The sequence below is a fragment of the Staurois parvus genome, unplaced genomic scaffold, assembly GCF_062004578.1.
Source record: "Staurois parvus isolate SC_StPar_1 unplaced genomic scaffold, SC_StPar_1.0 ptg000277l, whole genome shotgun sequence".
Taxonomy (NCBI): Eukaryota; Metazoa; Chordata; class Amphibia; order Anura; family Ranidae; genus Staurois; species Staurois parvus.
Window position 1 is genome coordinate 985379 of NW_028318073.1, and position 19404 is coordinate 1004782.

Below are 19404 nucleotides of genomic sequence, written 5' to 3' on the forward strand. Positions count from 1 at the left end.
TTATAAAGCGCCAATAGTTCGCTCAGCGCTGTACATTACAAAAGGGGACAGAACAATACCAATACAATGCAAAACATGAGGGGATCGAGGGCCCTGCTCTTTCAAGCTTACAATCTAGGAGGGAGGGGATGGTGGCACAGGAGGAGATAACTGTGGGGGATGGAGTGGTAGGAAGAGTGGAGGAGGTCGGCAAGTTAGCAGGGGGCGGGGTAGGCTTCCCTGAAGAGATGGGTTTTCAGGGTGCGCCTAAAGGAGAGGAGAGTAGGTGATAATCTGATGGGTTGGGGCAGGGAGTTCCAGAGGATGGGTGACACCCTGGAGAAGTCCTGGAGGCGGGCATGGGAGGAGGAGACCAGGGAACTAGAGAGAAGGAGGTCTTGTGAGGAGCGGAGTGTGCGTGCTGGGCGGTACTTGGATATTAGGTCAGTGATGTAGTTCGGGGCAGTATGGTGGACAGCTTTGTACGTCAGTGTTAGGATTTTGAATTTGATCCGTTGCGCAATCGGAAGCCAGTGGAGGGATTGGCAGAGGGGGGTGGCGGAAACGGAGCGGTTGGAAAGGTGAATGAGTCTGGCAGCCGTATTCAGGATGGACTGAAGCGGGGATAGCCAGCGGCGAGGCAGGCCAGTGAGGAGGGAGTTGCAGTAGTCGAGTCGCGATATGATGAGGGAGTGGATGAGCTGTTTAGTGGTTTCTGGAGTTAGGAACGTGCGGATTTTGGCGATGTTGCGGAGGTGGAGTCTGCACGAGTTTGTTAAAGAGTGGACTTGGGGCTGTCTGCCGAGCTCTTAATGCCTTTCTCTTGGCAGGAGAGCAGTGTCAAATATGTGCATAAGCCATGGTTCAAACATGCGGTGCAGGAAGCACTGCAATCTGTGTGTTTCCCACACCCCAATCACACTGTTTTGCAATCCACTGCAGGTGTCTATTCAAAGTTAACACAACACCCCGAATGCAATGCGTCTGCCTGCACTGGGTCGCATGGTACAAAACGGCCATGTGATCCGGTTCCAGTGCGGCTCAGGAAAAGGTGCCTGCACTTTTTTTGTGCAATGCAGTGCGATAATATGCAAAATGAACAGGCTCAAATCACACAATTACATGGAAATTGTACAGGAATGCAGTGCGATTCACATTCCAGCTATAGTGTGAACCCAGGCTTAAGCAGAGTTTTTCTAGGCGCATTAAGCACTTGTGTTTATTCATTTCATTGCCCAGAATATTAATTTATTCTACTTAAACTACTAAACTCGTGACATGCCTAGCATTTAAATGTGTTTAGGCGCATGTCAGTATTTTTTCTGCCAAAACATTGCTGCTTCTGAACGCACTGTGAGGGAAAAAAAAAAAGGCAAAAAGCCTGTAAAAGCAAACGTCCAGTGTGAATGGAGCGTCATACTCCCAGCCTACCATTGAGTACTGCAAACCTTACTCTACTAACACACCTAACCATGCATCCGACTACACTCCGCTATATGGAGGCGCTCCATAGAATGGATCGGAGGGACTTCATCAGTCAGTACATAAGGGAAACGTTCTTTACTCCGCTGACTGCTCTCCTCACGCTTCCCCTCTCCCTAAGAGCTGAGTGGGCGGGTACATTGCACGGCAGCTTCCTGGTCATGTGCGCGTGACATCAGCAAGGTCCTTCTACTGGTTGGTAACTCCGTGATATGTCCATGGCCGCTCCACGTGTGTCTGCGTTTGCTGCCTTCCAGAATATAAAAGAGACTAAAGGCCAGGTTAGTATTTACTTATTGGAGGTCATGTGAGGTGTGAGCAGGAATAAACCAAGACTGCTACTCACTTTGGAGGACTGTGATAGTTGTCTGTTAAAGAGGTGCTGATGAGCACAGTAAGCTAAGGAAACCAATCAGATTTACACGTCTTGGAACCAGGTGATTGCTTTGGCCTATCAAATAAGGGCTTGTGTAGATTGGCAAAGGAAACATGCTCGCTCTTGAGATCAGTTTGAGCATTTCCTGATTCTCTCCAGTGTTTGCTTCTGTGCAGCCCATTGAATGTAGTGTAATGGTCAGGTCTCTTGACAGGGCTGCTGTTAGAAACGAAAGGGCCCTGTACAGCTTATGTAACAGAGCTCCCATTTACTATGCTTCTGTTATGAATAAACAATAATGTGACATATTTATGTACCCTTCCCACACTCACTCTCCATCCTATTGGGTTCTTGCATCTGCCAGAGGGAAGGAGAGGAGGGAAGCTGGCAGGGGCTTGGGCAGCAATGGGGAAATGCATGATGCATTGGGAGGGTGCTGCAGAGAGATCCATACAAGGGACCAGTTCCAGTAAATGCAACCCCCCCTGCTGTGCTGATTACCCTCACTGCTCACATCTGATTCACCCTAATGCCTGGGCCCCGTACAGGATGACAATTGGTACCCCCTTATTCACAGCCCTGTCTCCTGATCTTGTTCAGTATAAATGGCTTCAACTGCGTTGCTCATATTGTATTTATAAAGCATAGCATTCTACATTTGTGGTGTTACCTTAAAGTGTTACTAAACCTAGGGTTGCCACCTCATCCCCTTAAGCCTGAGAACATATTAATGACAAAGGTTCTGTGACTGATTTAGATGGTAATTAAACTACGTGCCTTATCTGTGTTAAATTAGCCTCAGAACCTGTGTAATTATTATGTTCAGGTTTAAAGGGATGAGGTGGCAACCCCAACTAAACCCATGTCCTGCATTCACTATATCTGGTCTCTCACAGTACACAGAACATGAAAATGTAATTATTTTAGTAAATATAAACTGCTAAATACCTTTTCTCATCAGCAGTTAGAGCAGTCTTGTGACTTCTGTCAGTGTTCAGCAGAGCACTGGCTAGAGCTTGGAGTTTTATTTCTGCTCTAGGAGGATGCAGAACCTCTGACCTCTGTCTGGACAGTGCTGATTGGCCCTGTGCTGATCACATGCACTCTCCCAAGAAAAAAAAAACTGTCTAGCAATACACACCAAACTGAGCATGTGCAGAGTGTCCCCACACAATATGATTTATCAGGAGATAAGAGGTGGGCACTGAAAGAAGGGGAGGATCAGAGAAGTCAGGATCAAACACAATGCAGAGGATTAACCCCATAGGTTCCACAATGAGTATAACTAGCATGCTTTACTGCATATACAGCCTGATTTTGCGGTTATGGGTTTAGTAACACTTTAATATTGACACCTGCTGCAGATTGCAGCTGCAGTGCATTTTGAAGTTGGTGCGAGGAACATGCACGGATCATTGGTTTCCTGCACTTCATGCACATACATTGCATTTGCAACTTGAATTTGGGGTGCAGTTACCTTAACCACTTGCCCACCGGGCACTTGGTAAAAGTAGCCTTTTGTGCCAAGACCAATTCTCAGCTTTCAACGCTCTCATACTTTGACAATTGCGCGGTCATGCAACACTGTGCCCAAACTAAATTTTTATCATTTTTTGAGACAAATAGAGCTTTCTTTTGGTGGTATTTGATCACTACTGGGGTTTTTATTTTTTGCTAAACAAACTAAAAAAGACCAAAAAAAAAAAGTTTTTCTTAGTTTCTGTTATAAAGTTTTGTAAACAAGTAATTTTTCTCCTTCACTGATGAGGCTGCACTGTTAGGCGGCACTGATGGGCACTGTTACATGGCACTGATGGGAACTGTTACATGGCACTGATGGGCACTGATTGCCAGCACTGACAGGACTACAGTGCCCTACTGATCAGTGTAGATGTCCCCCTGCGAAATGCCGCTTACTGGCTTTCCTCACGCGCTATCCGTGTGAGGAGAGGACATCTGATAACCAGCATTTCCTAATCACCCATTGATCAGCTGTGATTGGACACGGCTGGTCACATGGTAAAAGTGGCTGTGATTGGCCCGTTCCGAAGCCATGTGACCAGCTGTGTCCGAAGGACACAGCGATCACAGATTGCGCGCCTCTGGGAGGATGTCCATGGACGCCCTCCCTAAACTAGCAGACCATGCAGTAGCCGTCTTTTGGCTATAGCGTGGCCAGGAACTGGTTAAAATTGACACCCTCTGCAGATCGCAATTGCAGTGCGTTTTGAAAGTCCCTGGTCATGAAGGGAATAACCTTCCAGAAGTCAAGTGGTTAAACCCAGTTAAATTTATATTATATGTTTACTATTTTTGTTTACATTTACAGATAAAAACTAAAAAAACTTGTTTATTCTCAAAATAGAACTGCTTGCGCATAAGGATTCTTTTATTCCTGTTATCTTTCAGGCTGGCTTGAAAAAGAAGAAGCGTGTCGTCTGTAAGACAGAATACAGACTGTCAAAGAAGAAAAGAAAGCTTGCCAGGCCCGATGCTGAAGCATGTTTGAAATACACAAATGGAGTAGATGAAGATAGGGGGGTGCATGCACCTAGTCACACAAACAGCTCAAACAAGAAAGAGAGAAAACTGTGTACAGAGGCAACAAATGAAGAACTGGGACCTTTAGAACTGACAGCACATGTACGTTTGATTACAGCTTAAAGCAATCAAAAGGGAAACCAGTTGTACTTAACCATCCTACTGAAAAGCCACTAATTTATTTACCGTCACCAGAACAGGAAATCCTTCAATGGGGGCACTAGTTCTGGTGACCTTGGTGACAACCAAGGATTCTTTCAAATTAATCAAATAAACAGCGCAATACCCAACAAATGATACATAAAAAAAAATACTAGTATAAAAATTTAGAAGTGTCCAAAATAAATGTGTCCAACAAACAAAAAAAATCTAATAAATTTCACATAATATCCACATAAAATTAAAAACTCATAATGTGATTTAAAGTGTCCAAAATTAATGTGTCCATCAAAATATCAAAAATCATCAAAATATATATATAACATTATGAAACTTTATCCCTTTTCTTCAACTTCAAAGTGCTTCACCAAAAACGAAAAAATTTATGTGATTATCCTTCTGTAATAAGTGCTTCCACCATTCACCAGTGAGAACGCCCAGTGGGAGGGGCAAAACGCATTGACGCACTTCCGGTGCGCTTTACTAACGTCATACGTCACTTTCGGTGAGTGGAACACACGCCGAGAGGTGCGTTCCAGCGGCCATTTTGGGAGCTGTCTGTCTGTCAATTCATTGTCATCCTCTGCACAGATAGTTGTGGGATTTCTGCAGTATATCCTGGATGGTTTCCTGATGATGTTTGGCTGTTGTAGGCTACATAATAAAGAGCCTTTTATATTGCTGCATACCATGAATGACCTGACATCATTATTATATATTTAAGAAGAAGTTAGTAGCAATATTACACTATATGCTATATTTTCTTTGGCACAACGGTGGAGTGTTTTGTTTGGAGAAAGGAAGTTGAAGAATCTTCTTAGTCTGGTGTGGTGGAATGGAGGTCTGGAGGTGTTAAGAGGGGGTGTAGGATCCCTAAAAGTCCTAAAAGGCTTACTATTCGCCAACATCTGGTGAGTGCGATTAATGTTGGTTTCTCACTGGTGGATGGTGGAAGCACTTATTACAGAAGGATAATCACATTATAAATGTATTCGTTTTTGGTGAAGCACTTTGAAGTTGAAGAAAAAGGCTAAAGTTTCATAATGTTATATATATAGTTTGATGATTTTTGATATTTTGATGGACACATTAATTTTGGACACTTTAAATCACATTATGAGTTTTTCATTTTATTTGGATATTATGTGAAATTTATTAGATTTTTTTGTTTGTTGGACACATTTATTTTGAACACTTCTAAATTTTTATACTAGTATTTTTTTTTTATGTATCATTTGTTGGGTATTGCACTGTTTATTTGATTAATTTGATGATTTAGTGTTTACACTAGTGCACAGCAGCATCTTATATTTTAGTGGGAGGGGTTTGTTCTGTGGCGCAGGAGTATATATTTATAAATCAAGGATTCTTTCACTTTGGGGGGATTTCCTCTCACTTTCTATTTTTGGTGTGGGGCAGGAAGTGAATGGAAATCTCTCCAATGAGACACAGATGGCAAAAAGAATTGCAGCAGTTATAACCTTTCCTTACAAATTTGAAACAAAAGAAAATGTTTTTCCTTTTACTTTATGTGGAAACTCAGCAATGTGCCTACTTCAGTAGGATGATTGCAGACGAATGGCCCATATTGTGAGCGTTATTTGGTTATCACTGTTATCTTGTGTTTGTTTACATTATCTGATTTTAATTTCCAAGTGGCTGTGTACTGGTGAGTGTTGGAACAGCATTATGCTAGAATTTTTGATGTGTTCACATTTTGCTGTGCAGCCTGGAATGAATTGAGAATTTATAGGATAACTGTACTTTCACATAAATTACAGTCATCCTTCCTACCTAGCTACCCTTTACAAAAGCAACCCATCATCCTGATGCATATTTTCCTGGAACTCTTGGCTACGGCCTGTTGACATCTTTCCACTGGCCACATTTGCACAGTTAAATCATATGTTCACCTTTGTGAACATGTTACACCCATGGTGTAACATGTTCAGCATCTGCCTGCTCTCCTCTTGATCCCCCCCCCCTTCCTGTGACAGTAGGTCTGGGATATTCTCCCCACACCCACTGTCAATATGTGAAAATAATGTGGCTGTGTGGGGCGCTGCCCACATGGCTGCGTCATACATTCACAGAATTCTTTGAATTATTGAACTACAAGTTCCATCAGCCTTTGTGGCTGCCTGCTTGTAGTTCTCCATGAACTACTAGTGCGCTGATGAGCGCTCTAGGTAATAATTGATCTTCCTGTTATTCAGGAACTACCTGCCTATACCGGATGTATGGGCAGACAGCTACACATAGCTACACATAGAGCCTGACACTGCACCCCTTATCTTTTGATTACGGCTGCAATTCTTTACAGGCTCCCCCCAAAAAAAAAACTAAACAAAAAAAAAACAGTAAATAAATGCACAATTTTACTTGCAAAAAATGTGCATTTATTTATTTTTAAGGTGAACTTATCCTTTAATCCTTCTAGACTTTTATCTGGCCTCCCATACAGTAGATGCTAAAAGCTTTCATGTATCCTCACAACTTTCATAAACAACGAGGGGCACATTTTAGCACACAGTATGTAGGCAAAGGACATGGCCACAGTTGAATGGACCACAAAGATCTAATATGCAAAAAATGTTTGGCTAAACCAGCCTTATTCAACCAGGGTGTGCCTTCAGGCTTCTTCAGGGGTTTCTTGGAAAAATGGCCAAAAATTGTATACAAGCTAGCAGGGGGATTAATCGTGCCTTTTAGTACACAAAGCCACAGGTTTTCATTGTGCACTTTTATGACCTTCTAGCTGCCAGCATCCTAACAATCAATTACATCATCAGTTGATAAAGATAATGTTGGGTGCATGCACATCATCCTTGCTTGCCCCTCTCCATCAGCACTGGGGTCACATTAGCAGAGTGAGGGAGAGAAACTGAGAGAGACACACTGGAATACTAGTCGGTACCAGTGTGCAAAGGTGTATTTGCTTTGTAAGAATAAATCCCCTCTAACATTGGGTGTAATGGATGTGTGTAGAATAGTTTTATACATTTTAGAATGGGATGCCTTGAGATTATCCATAATTTTAAAGGGTGCCTTGACTGCAAAAAGATTGAAAAACAGTGGGCTAAACCACAAGTGAATTTTTGACCTCTTTTTCCTTTGTTAGCTTTTCAAAATAACAAATGCAGTAATATTGAGGTTAAATAGAAGTTTAGTGTAGCATAACAGTGTTGGCAATAAAATAGCACATTTTGTATAGAAATGAACACATCAGATCAAAAAGGGACAACAGGCTGCACAAAGGACAGAGGTATTTGGTCTTAAGAGGGACAATTGAGAGCTATGATAAATCTGTCATGGATTATTTCCATTTTTTGTTGGCATTTATAAAGCTTGCACTAGCTGAACACTAGTTTATATCACAAAAAAAATAAGAAAACCCAGTGATGATCAAATACCACCCATGTAAAACTCTATTTGTATAAAAAAAATTATATACAGTCAGGTCCATACAGTTGCAAGAAAAAGTATGTGAACCCCTTGGGATTACGTGGAGTTTTGCATGAATTGGGCATAAAATGTGCTCTGAACGTCATCTAAGTCACAACAATAGAAGAACACAGTCTGCTGAACATAATACTACACAAACATTAGATGTTGCCATGGATTAATTGCACATAACATGTAAACATTCACAATTCTAACATTTTTGGCTCTATACACCACCACAATGGATTTGAAATGAAACAAACAAGATGTGCTTTAACTGCAGACTGTCAGCTTTAATTTGAGGGTATTTACATCCAAATCAGGTGAACGGTGTAGGAATTACAACAGTTTGCATATGTGCCTCCCACTTGTTAAGGAACCAAAAGTAATGGGACAGAATAATAATCCTAAATCAAACTTTCACTTTTTAATACTTGGTTGCAAATCCTTTGCAGTCAATTACAGCATGAAGTCCGGAACGCATAGACATCACCAGACGCTGGGTTTCATCCCTGGTGATGCTCTGCCAGGCCTCTACTGCAACTGTCTTCAGTTCCTGCTTGTTCTTGGGGCATTTTCCCTTCAGTTTTGTCTTCAGCAAGTGAAATGCATGCTCAATCAGATTCAGGTCAGGTGATTGACTTGGCCATTGCATAACATTCCACTTCTTTCCCCTAAACTCTTTGGTTGCTTTTGCAGTATGCTTTGGGTCATTGTCCATCTACACTGTGAAGTGGCGTCCAATGAGTTCTGAAGCATTTGGCTGAATATGAGCAGATAATATTGACCGAAACACTTCACAATTCATCCTGCTGCTTTTGTCAGCAGTCACATCATCAATAAATACAAGAGAACCAGTTCCATTGGCAGCCATACATGCCCACGCCATGACACTACCACCACCATGCTTCACTGATGAGGTGGTATGCTTAGGATCATGAGCAGTTACTTTCCTTCTCCATACTCTTCTCTTTCCAGCACTCTGGTACAAGTTGATCTTGGTCTCATCTGTCCATAGGATGTTGTTCCAGAACTGTGAAGGCTTTTATAGATGTCATTTGGCAAACTCTAATCTGGCCTTCCTGTTTTTGAGGCTCACCAATGGTTTACATCTTGTGGTGAACCCTCTGTATTCACTCTAGTGAAGTCTTCTCTTGATTGTTGACTTTGACACACATACACCTACCTCCTGGAGAGTGTTCTTGATCTGGCCAACTGTTGTGAAGGGTGTTTTCTTCACCAGGGAAAGAATTCTTTGGTCATCCACCACAGTTGTTTTCCGTGGTCTTCCGGGTCTTTTGGTGTTGCTGAGCTCACCGGTGCGTTTCTTCTTTTTAAGAATGTTCTAAACAGTTGTTTTGGCCACGCCTAATGTTTTTGCTATCTCTCTGATGGGTTTGTTTTGTTTTTTCAGCCTAATGATGGCTTGCTTCACTGATAGTGACAGCTCTTTGGATCTCATCTTGAGAGTTGACAGCAACAGATTCCAAATGCAAATAGCACACTTGAAATGAACTCTGGACCTTTTATCTGCTCATTGTAGTTGGGATAATGAGGGAATAACACACACCTGGCCATGGAACAGCTGAGAAGCCAATTGTCCCATTACGTTTTGGTCCCTTAACAAGTGGGGGGCACATATGCAAACTGTTGTAATTCCTACACCATTCACCTGATTTGGATGTAAATACCCTCAAATTAAAGCTGACAGTCTGCAGTTAAATCGCATCTTGTTTGTTTCATTTCAAATCCATTGTGGTGGTGTATAGAGCCAAAAATGTTAGAATTGTGTCGATGTCCCAATATTTATGGACCTGACTTTACATTTGTAGGGTTGCACTGATACCAGTGCCAATACTAAGCATTTGCATGAGTACTTGTATTTGTGCAAATGCTCCAATACCTAAAAACTTTCTCGTGTGGTGTGGTGCGATTTGAGCTTACACAAAATGAATGGGCTCGAATCGCACTGCAAACAATCGTATGTGATTTGAACAGGAATGCTGTGCGATTCCTGTCCAAATCACATGCGGATTTCCACACTGCTCCTGTGTGAACCCAGGCTTGTCATAGTGACTTCAGCCTGGGTTCACACAGGAGCTGCGCGAGAATCCCCTTGTGATTTGGACAGGAATCGCACAGCATTCCTGTTCAAATCACATACGATTTTTTGCAGTGCAGTTTGAGCCCATTCATTTTGTATGGGCTCAAATCACACTGCACTGCACAAAAAAAATATGTATTGTAATTGGTATCAGCGAGTGCTTAAGGAAAAGTACTCATACTTGCACTGAAAGTATGGCTTTAAAACCCTTGAAGATTTTCTCTCAAAATATTCATGGATTTAATTCTCAGACTAAACACTCTAGGGTGTTTCATCTCAAGTCCCAAGACGTGGATGTAGTCTGCTTGCAGGAGACAAGATTTTCCCAATCCTCCGCACCACGCTACCTCTCCCATGATTATCCGACCTTTTTCTCTGCTCCTGCTCCAGAGAAACATAGGGGAGTGGTGATTGCCTTTAGACGCAATCTGATGTTTACCTGCAACCTGGAAATAGCCGACCCCACAGGCAGGTACCTGCTCCTACGGGGTACCCTCTGGGACCATGAAGTGACTCTGGTGGATTACTATTCGCCAAATAGGTTTCAACACAAATTCTTTTCTTATTTGCTGAAAGTTATCTTGCATCATCAGCGAAGTATTCTTCTTTTGATGGGTGATTTGAATGTTACTCTTAACTCCTCTCTTGACTGCCATTATTCTACTGGAGTGATCCCATCTCATGATCTTGCCCAAGAATCTAAGTTACGCAATACATTGCAAATCTATGGTTTGGTAAATGTTTGGTGGGAACTACATCCCACCTCACGAGAATACACTTTTTATTCAGCTTCACAGCGGAGCTTCTGCAGAATAGATCACATGTTAATTTCTTTACAGCATTAATCTTTAATACATAAGATTGCCATCCTGACTTCGCCTTGGTCGGACCCTGACCCTCTGGTTTTCCTACTGCATCTAACTGGCATATCCCGGCCCTCTTTTCAATGGAGATTGAATTAGTCCCTTATCTCTACTCAGGCTTCATATTCCCAGGTACTTTTACACATTCCATCATATTTTGCGGACAACGTGAGCTCCGTATCTTTAGCTGTCTCCTTATGGGAGGCTCACAAAGCCACCATCAGGGGTCATCTGATCCAAATCGCATCCTCTGGGAAACACGCCAGAGAAAAGAGGATGCTAGATTTGACCTCTATTTTGGCCACAGTGGATGCAACTTGGAAAGCTGGTTCTACTGCGACCAATGGGAAGGCTTGGGATGCTGTGGCTGCTGAACTTAATCTTCTACTACACAGGCCGAAAAAGCCTTATGTTGGGCTGGACATAGGATTTATACATGCGCCAAGAAACCGGGGCCATTGCTAGCCAGGAAACTTATTTAGATGGGCCGTGCACATAAACCTGTTCAACTTCGAGTGAAGGAGCCTTACCTCTGAATATCAAGCATAGATTTGCAGATTACTTGTCTTCCCTGTATGAGAAACCAAATGCCTTTATTGTGGAACATGCTGACAGTGGTTTTGCTGATTTGCGCCTACCCTCTTTATCTGCTGCAGCCCGTGATGCTCTGAATAGAGATATTTCTGAAACTGAAATCTACCAAGCTATCAAATCCTTGAAGCCCTCGAGTGCTCCAGGCCCTGATGGATTCTCTGGGCTCTACTAAAAAAAATTTGCTACCCTTCTGGTTCCTCATTTGGCAGCCTTTTTCAGTTCTCTGAAGCAGGGCTCCCGGCTTTCCCCGGAGTCTCTTAAAGCACATATCACCATGGTCCCCAAGACATCTGAAGATGCTTTTAAACCGCAAGCTTTCAGACTAATCTCTTTGTTAAATGTGGATTTAAAGATTTTGGGAAATGTTCTGAGCATTTGTATTAATACATATTTGCTTTCCCTTTATCCACAGGGATCAGGTTGGTTTTGTACCAAGGAGACAGGCTGCAGATAACATCCGTAAAGTCATCCATCTCATTCATATCTTACGTCAACGCAAGATACCGGGTTTCCTTTTATCCTTAGATATATATAAAGCGTTCAATACGCTCTCTTGGGATTACTTGACCTATATGCTTTCTTGATGGGGGTTTGGAGACGCCTTTTTGGCTTCGATTACTGCTTTATACTTGTCTCCTTCGGCCTCTGTCAAGTACGCAGAGTTTTTTTTCCTTATCCTTCCCTCTTGGTCTTAACCAATCCCCTCATTACTCTTCCAAATCTGCAGGGAATATTGGATCGATTTTCGGCCATATCTGGCCTTAGTATTAACTTTTTCCAAAACTACTGCCTTGAATGTTACTCTCCCTACTGACCTGGTTGAATGGTTGCAGGTGCAATTTCCATACCGTTGGGCACCCCACTCCCTAGATTACCTTGGCATTAAATGTACTACCTCCTATTCTACCTTATTTTCTGCTAATTATTATCCATTATTATGATCTGTGACTTCCCTTCTCCATTCCTGGCAGTTCCCCTCTTTGTCATGGATTGGCCGGATACATGCTGTCAAATTGACTATTGTGTTGAAAATCCTGTTCTTTTTTCACACCCTACCTGATCATGTCCCAGCGTCCTTTCTCTGTTTCTTGCAAAACTGGATTCAACGCTTTATCTGGGCTTATAAGTGTCCCAGGGTTCCCAGATCTACTCTCTATAGTCATAAACTTCAGGGTGGCTTCGGAGTTCCTCATGTCTCAGGTATTACTTGGCGGCTCAAATCTCACATTGTCCATGCTTCACGCCACGGCAGATATCCTGCTATGGGCACTTCTGGAATTGCCCAACTGTGGCCCGATCTCTTTGGATGCATTGCTCTGGCTTGCACATAAATTACACTTCCCCCCAGACCTGAGCCCCATTATGCTTCATAGTCTACGAACACGAGACTCTGTTAGATATTCGGGTAACTTAATGTCACCTTTTCTACCTCTTTTGCCGATCACTCACAACCCTCTCTTCCCTCCTGGATTGGAACATCTCCCCTCTTTCTCTTGGTGGACCTCTCATGGCTTTGTTAATGTACACAACTTCCTAACCACTTGTTCGTTTCCATCTTGGGCGATTCTCCGGGAGTCCCAGGGGGCTCCATTGTAGGAACATTACCATTATCTGCAATTACAACATTGGATTATGTCCCTACGTCATGCTTCCACATATCCTTACCGTAAAACATCCTTTGAACACACCTGTCAACATTCCCTGTGGTCCTCTGGTCCCATTTCCATTTTCTATGCTTTCCTTAACAGTAGGTCTTCCCTAACACCTCTACCCTATGTGACTCATTAGGAGCAAGATCTTGGTTCTTCTATTGAGGCTGAGGACTGGAACAAGGCCTGAAAGATGATAGCGAAATGTTCTTTCAATACTGTTACTCTGGCTGCCTACAAAGTTCTCCTGCGGTGGTACTGGGTCTCGGCTCGGACTGTTCACTTCTACCCGAGTGGTGGCGATCGGTATTTTAGGAACTGTGGTCTGCGTGGGGACGTCATGCATATTTGGTGGTCATGCCCACGGGTTGGGCCCATGGTCTAGGGTTTTTTGCTTGCTGCAAACGTTCCATGTTACGGTCCACAAGGATGCAAGTTTGACCTTCCTACATTGTCCTGTTTTGGGTCTTTCCACGTCCCAGCAGAAATTGGCATCCTACCTATTTATTTTGGCCAAACGTACTATAGCTCAAGCCTGGAGGACCTCTTCAGTTGCCTTCCAGGGATTGAAGACCCGGATGAATGCTATGATAATTAATGAAAATATGTCCAGCATTCTCCAGGATTCCCATCCGATATTCCTTAAGGTTTGGGAGTCTTGGATAAATTATTCCTTTTCGTCCTTACCTCCCACTAGTTATGGCCTCCTGTAGTCGTTGCCCGTGCTGGCCCTGGATCCGTGATTTTTTTTTTTTTTTTTCTTTTCCCTGATTTTTTTTTTCTCATTTTTTTTGTTTATCTCCAATTTCCTATGACTCTCTTTCTTTTCTTTCGTTTTATGTCTCTTTCATTTTTTCCGAGTTGATACTTCTCGGTAGTGTTTTTTTCCTTAGAAAGGACGGTGGAATGCTATTATTGTTTGGTTCTGATTTTTCTGCCATTCCCTTTTGGTGCTGGTTGGCATTGTGCTGACTGGTTAATACACTCTACTGATTTGTATCTGCTTTTGTATGTTTTTGCTCAGCTCTGCCCCTGCGTGGGTGTATCATGAGCCTGTTAAATTGTTCAAAAACTCTGTCTAACAAAAATATTGAAAAAGAAAAGAACATAATTTCCCTTTGTCTACAATATCAACCAATGGTATTAACAGTGAATTGTACTTCCATCCCATTTGTTTGTCCATTATATCCCATACCGTTAATACATTACGTGTGAAAGTGCTTGTATTTTTGTCCATTGTACGAAACTTTTGTGAAAGCCAAGTAATCCTATCTAAATGTGACTTACTAAGTGTACTTTCTATTTTCATCCAGCTTTACCTCGTGAGTAATATATCCAATCTGCTATTCATGATAGTAGCACCGAAAGATATTTCCTGAAGTTAGGCAAGTTAAAACCCCCTTCCCTTTATCATTACACAGAACTTTATATTTAACTCTTAGGTATATATGGGTAAATAAAAAACCAAGTATCATTTTTTTAGGGTCATAATGTGAAACTTTTATAAGATTTTTGGCACGATCACCATCTTTACCATATTTATCCGACCTATCCAGGAAAGTATCCAGAGTAAATTTTTTTCAGTTCATTTTTTTATCTCGTTTATTAATGTTATATAATTTGCCTGATATAGAATCTTTATGGAGGGAGTTAACTTTATTCCTAGATAGCTTAAATCTTTTTCCTTCCATTTAAAGGATAATTCTTTTTGTAGAATCTGTCCCTCTGTCTTTGGAATATTAATATTTAATATCTGACTTTGAGGGGTTAATTTTTTGAGTAAACGCTTCTTGGACCATTCTTTGACCATGTATATTCATTTTCCATACATTTTACCGCAAGTCACTGTGAATTGTCCTTAAAAAATTTTAAGTTTTAAGTAATTGGTCCAGAAAAATGGCTACTTGTTTTTAACATTTTCCTTCTAGAGCTTTCTATTTATTTGTTGCACATGTAGAAATGTGCTTTTTTGGCTATAAAATTACTTCAAGCCCCCTGAATATACCCATGTAAAAGGTGCCGCCCATTTTGGGAGTGTGGCCAGAAGCATTTATCCAGGATATCTAAGGGTGGCCTGGACTTGATGAGATCAGAAGCCCTCCTGTGCGAAAGGGGATGTTCTAACACTGGGACTTTTGCCAAGGCTGCATGGACGCATCGGTCTCGATCGTGTCTTAGGCTTCTCCACTATCTCCTGTGCACTATGGTTTTGATGAGGTCTCTTCCTTCCTGTCAGGAATGGACTTGCCAATAATGGTGGGACTCACCTGCCTTGTGGGCTGCAGTACCAGGGCTGGCCAGCGGGTGCTCTCAGCAATCAGAGACTCACCCCTGCAGTCAGCCAAAACACCTGAAGCTGACTGCAGGGGTTGTATTTAAGGAATGGCCAGACTCACAGTCAGGGCCTTGGTGTGTGTTTTTCCATGGGCCCCTGTATCTTGTAACCTGCATTCCTTTTTCTGCCTGACTTGTTGCCGACCCTGCCTGGTCCTGACCTCTGCTGACTTCTTCTGTTTGATCCCTGGCTTGTGACCCTGACCATTCTCTCCGCCTGCTCCTCCTGTACCTACCTGCCCGATAGTTATCGACCCGGCCTGCCTGACTACGTTGTGCTCTATATGTGTATGTACCTGTGTATCTATATCAGTTTAGGTTTGGGTTTGTTTCACCTTGTTGTATGTATTTGTGTTAGCTTGGTGTTTGGTGCACTGCGTTTATATTTGTATTGTTAGTCTCAACAAATTATATTATTTACTATATCTGAAGCCTACGTTTCCCTGTGTCAGTCCACACACTTCTGGTCACACCCGCATCCCTGACACTTCCCTTCTTCCCGTAGCTTTGGTAATGTATTAATTCTATGCTGTGACGCTGTCAAAAGATGTTTATTTTATGCTGTGATACTCACATTACTATTAGTGTGTGTTATTATGTGGATTTTGATGACCATAAGATATATCCTCCTGTGTGTTGTGTGATAGTAAAAGTGGAGGTTTTGACAGTGGCAAGAATACTGCAGTTGGATTCTGTTATTTCTTGGGGTGCTAAGTGAATGCTGCATGATGTGCCAGGGCAGCTTTACACTTGGTAGTGTGTCTCTAACATGCTTAGAAACAATGGTGTAAGTGCTGGTTGATCATACCTGTGTGTTGTGTGTGACTTGCTCTTGGTTTTTATGCCCAGCCTTATATTACAATTTCTTCCCCCATGGCCTTTATGAATCACTTAAAGAGAGAGGTAGCTAATTACATACACTAATGGCATAAAGAGAGGGGAAAGGGAGCTAGAGATGGGGGAGATGAGAGAGAGAGAGGAGAAAAAAAAGGGAAGATATATAGAGGAGGGGGAAAGTTCCACCACCCCTTTTCTCGGTACTATTTGCAGTCTCTTTTTGGAAACCAGCTACCACTTCTCTTTTTCTAACACAACACTCTCCTTAACCCCCTCAGATAATCCTGTAATGTCCACTTTATGTAGATCTAATCTGCCGTAGAAGTCACTTAATTCTGAGAATCTCAGTCTCGACGATTTCCCATCTTTCCACCCAATAATCAGGCAAGGAAGAACTCCCCAGTTGTATGGAACATTTTTCTCCCTCATCTGATTTAACAATGATTTCAGGGATCTTCTTCGAGCAATGTCTCAGGTGCAATGTTAGTGAAAATTTGCAGATTTGTGTCTCCATATTTTATTTCTGAGATCCCTTGTAATTTCTTCCAGCTTTTTTGTTTATCGTCATAATGGTGAAATCGAACTATCACGTCTCTAGGGGTATCGGTTGTTACTCCCTGGGGCCGCCTAATCCTGTGCACTCTTTCTATTTTCAAATGTTCTGTCACTGGTCTACCCATCATTGGGTTAAACACTCTCCTTATTTTGTCCCACAAGCCCTCTTCTTGAGGGTCTTCTGGCAGGCCCTGAATCCTTAGATTGTTCCTTCTATCTCTATTTTCTTGATCTTCCAGTTTGTATGATAGCTTCCTTTATCTTCTTATCTCTTCCATCTGTGCTTCTAATTTAATAATTAATTGAGCATGTATCTCCATTTTTCCCTCCATTTCTTCGACATGTGCTCAAACTCGTCCCATATCATTATGTAATACTGTAATTTCATTCTTCATGGAGCGCTCTAATTTCGCAAACATTTCTGCAATTTACATTCTTGTGGGCATTTGTGATGTTGCTCCTTGCTCTTCCATGGTTCCTTTTTTCTGTTGCGCTTTCCCTAGTTGTAGATTCTTTAGTCTGGTTCCCAACTAGTGTCCCAAATGACAGTCTGGTTTGATCTCCATCATACTTTCTTTTTACTTCATTCTGTTTCTCCAGGGTTTGGTCCTCTGGGCTTTTCTTCTGTGGGGGCATATACTTTCTTGTACTTGTGTTTGCATTTGATTGGGGAGTTTTTGATCCACCCCTATGACAGATCTACTCTTTTTATAACATTATGGATTTGCAACTGATTTTTATAACTTCAGACCACAAGTTATTTCCAATGTTACTGTCCTTGTAAATAGATTTTAGGAACAGAAATACCTTTCCTGTTTCATTATATGTTTGCCAGATGTAGTAATCAGGTTTTAATCAGATTTTAGATCTCCTCACTCTGCACCCCATCTAAATTTTCCTATTTTTTAGAGGATTTTTTTTAGAGATTTACAGTTCACAGGAAAAGCATTCTTTCCTGTTCTTCTAAATTCCCTGGGTGGCCCCTCCTATCTTTCTGGAATTTTCTTTTAAAAAAAACTTTTTCTGCAATCCCAACAGCCCCTATAACCACCATACAGGATACTTTACTTCCACGCGCTATTCAAAAACACTTATTTGGCAGTACTTTGGTGGTTTACCTCTACCCGCAGCAACTCACCATCTCCGCTGTGTGGAACCGCTCGTCACCCTGTTCACTCGTCCATCGCAGTCGAGCTTTCCAGGTACTTGTGGTATAACTACTGGGACTCTGGAAATCTCTAGGTGTCTTCGGTCATGTAGTGTGGGGGCACCCACCATGTGCTCTGCCGCCTCTTCCTCCTCCTTCCTCCGTTGTCTCTCCTTGGTACTCCCAACACTCCCGGAGTCCCGACTGCTGTCATGTGAGTGCTCCCGGTACCTCTCACTCCTCCGCAGACCGCCACCTCCTCCCGACGGGGCCATAGAGCTCCTCCAGACCCCATCCACCACCGACCGCTGAGGGACAGACCTATCTCTCATTGTTTAAACAATGGGCTTCTGGAGCTCCTAAAACATGTGGCCTCTCTGCGCCATGTTAAGGCCGCTCTCCATAATGGTATTAGATTGACAGGAATCTGTCTGTACTTCTTAGGAATAGGTGAGACATCAATTTTGATCAAACCACAAAGTCTTTTCTGGAAATGCATCTCAAAACTTGCAGGGAACCTTTATTGTGTTTCACTGTTGCCTGCAAATATTCACAGATGTACCATTCTCAAGCCCTTTGGCAGATAAACTGTCTTCTATTGGGGGCCATTTCTACACAGCTGTAAAATGCAGATCAGCGAAAGGACATCTGAAAAACAATAATTTGCAATGAGTCCTATTCATACCATAACGCTGCATTGACCTGCATTGTGCTAAAATGCAACATGTATACATTTTAGCACAAAAGATATAAGTAGATGTCAATGCAATGCACAGGATATCCTGTGAAAATGCAGTATGCTTTAATGCACACTAAAATGCATGTCAGCGGATGTCAAAATGTATGTCAATGGACTTCCAGCATGTGACTAAAATGGATGGAAATGTATATTCATTTTCCATACATTTTAGCGCAAGTCACTGTGAATTGTCCCTAAAAAATTTTAAGTTTTAAGTAATGGGTCCAGAAAAATGGCTACTTGTTTTTAACATTTTCCTTCTAGAGCTTTGTATTTATTTGTTGCACATGTAGAAATGTGCTTTTTTGGCTATAAAATTACTTAAAGCCCTCTGAATATTTTATTTACAGAATAGCCTTGTAGAATAAATAGATGGTGGTTGCAGTTTATGTTGCACACCATTTTTTTTTACTTTTTATGGAAGTGGTCAGGGGCGGCTGACAGGATCCTAAAAATCAAAAATTCAAAAGTTTTAATAGTCATGTAATATTTTGGGAGGGTGCGTGACAGTGAAGCTATAGTTGCCAGCTTGAAAGGAATTTATCCTGTGTATCATTTAAGATATATTTTCATTTCTGATTGATAAGTGTACCCTGTGCTC

The 19404-nt window shown here is 42.0% G+C and overlaps 1 protein-coding gene across 1 annotated transcript in view; it reads left to right on the forward strand.

The window, feature by feature from the left end:
- The first annotated feature begins 1611 nt into the window (after positions 1-1611).
- Positions 1612-19404, forward strand: part of RIOX1 (ribosomal oxygenase 1) — a 103963-nt gene continuing 86170 nt past the window's right edge. Inside the window, exons 1-2 of the mRNA XM_089681766.1 lie at positions 1612-1742; positions 4247-4480. Coding sequence (XP_089537892.1) covers positions 1674-1742; positions 4247-4480 — 303 coding nt within the window. The 5' untranslated portion in view covers positions 1612-1673. The remainder of the gene's footprint in view (positions 1743-4246; positions 4481-19404) is intronic.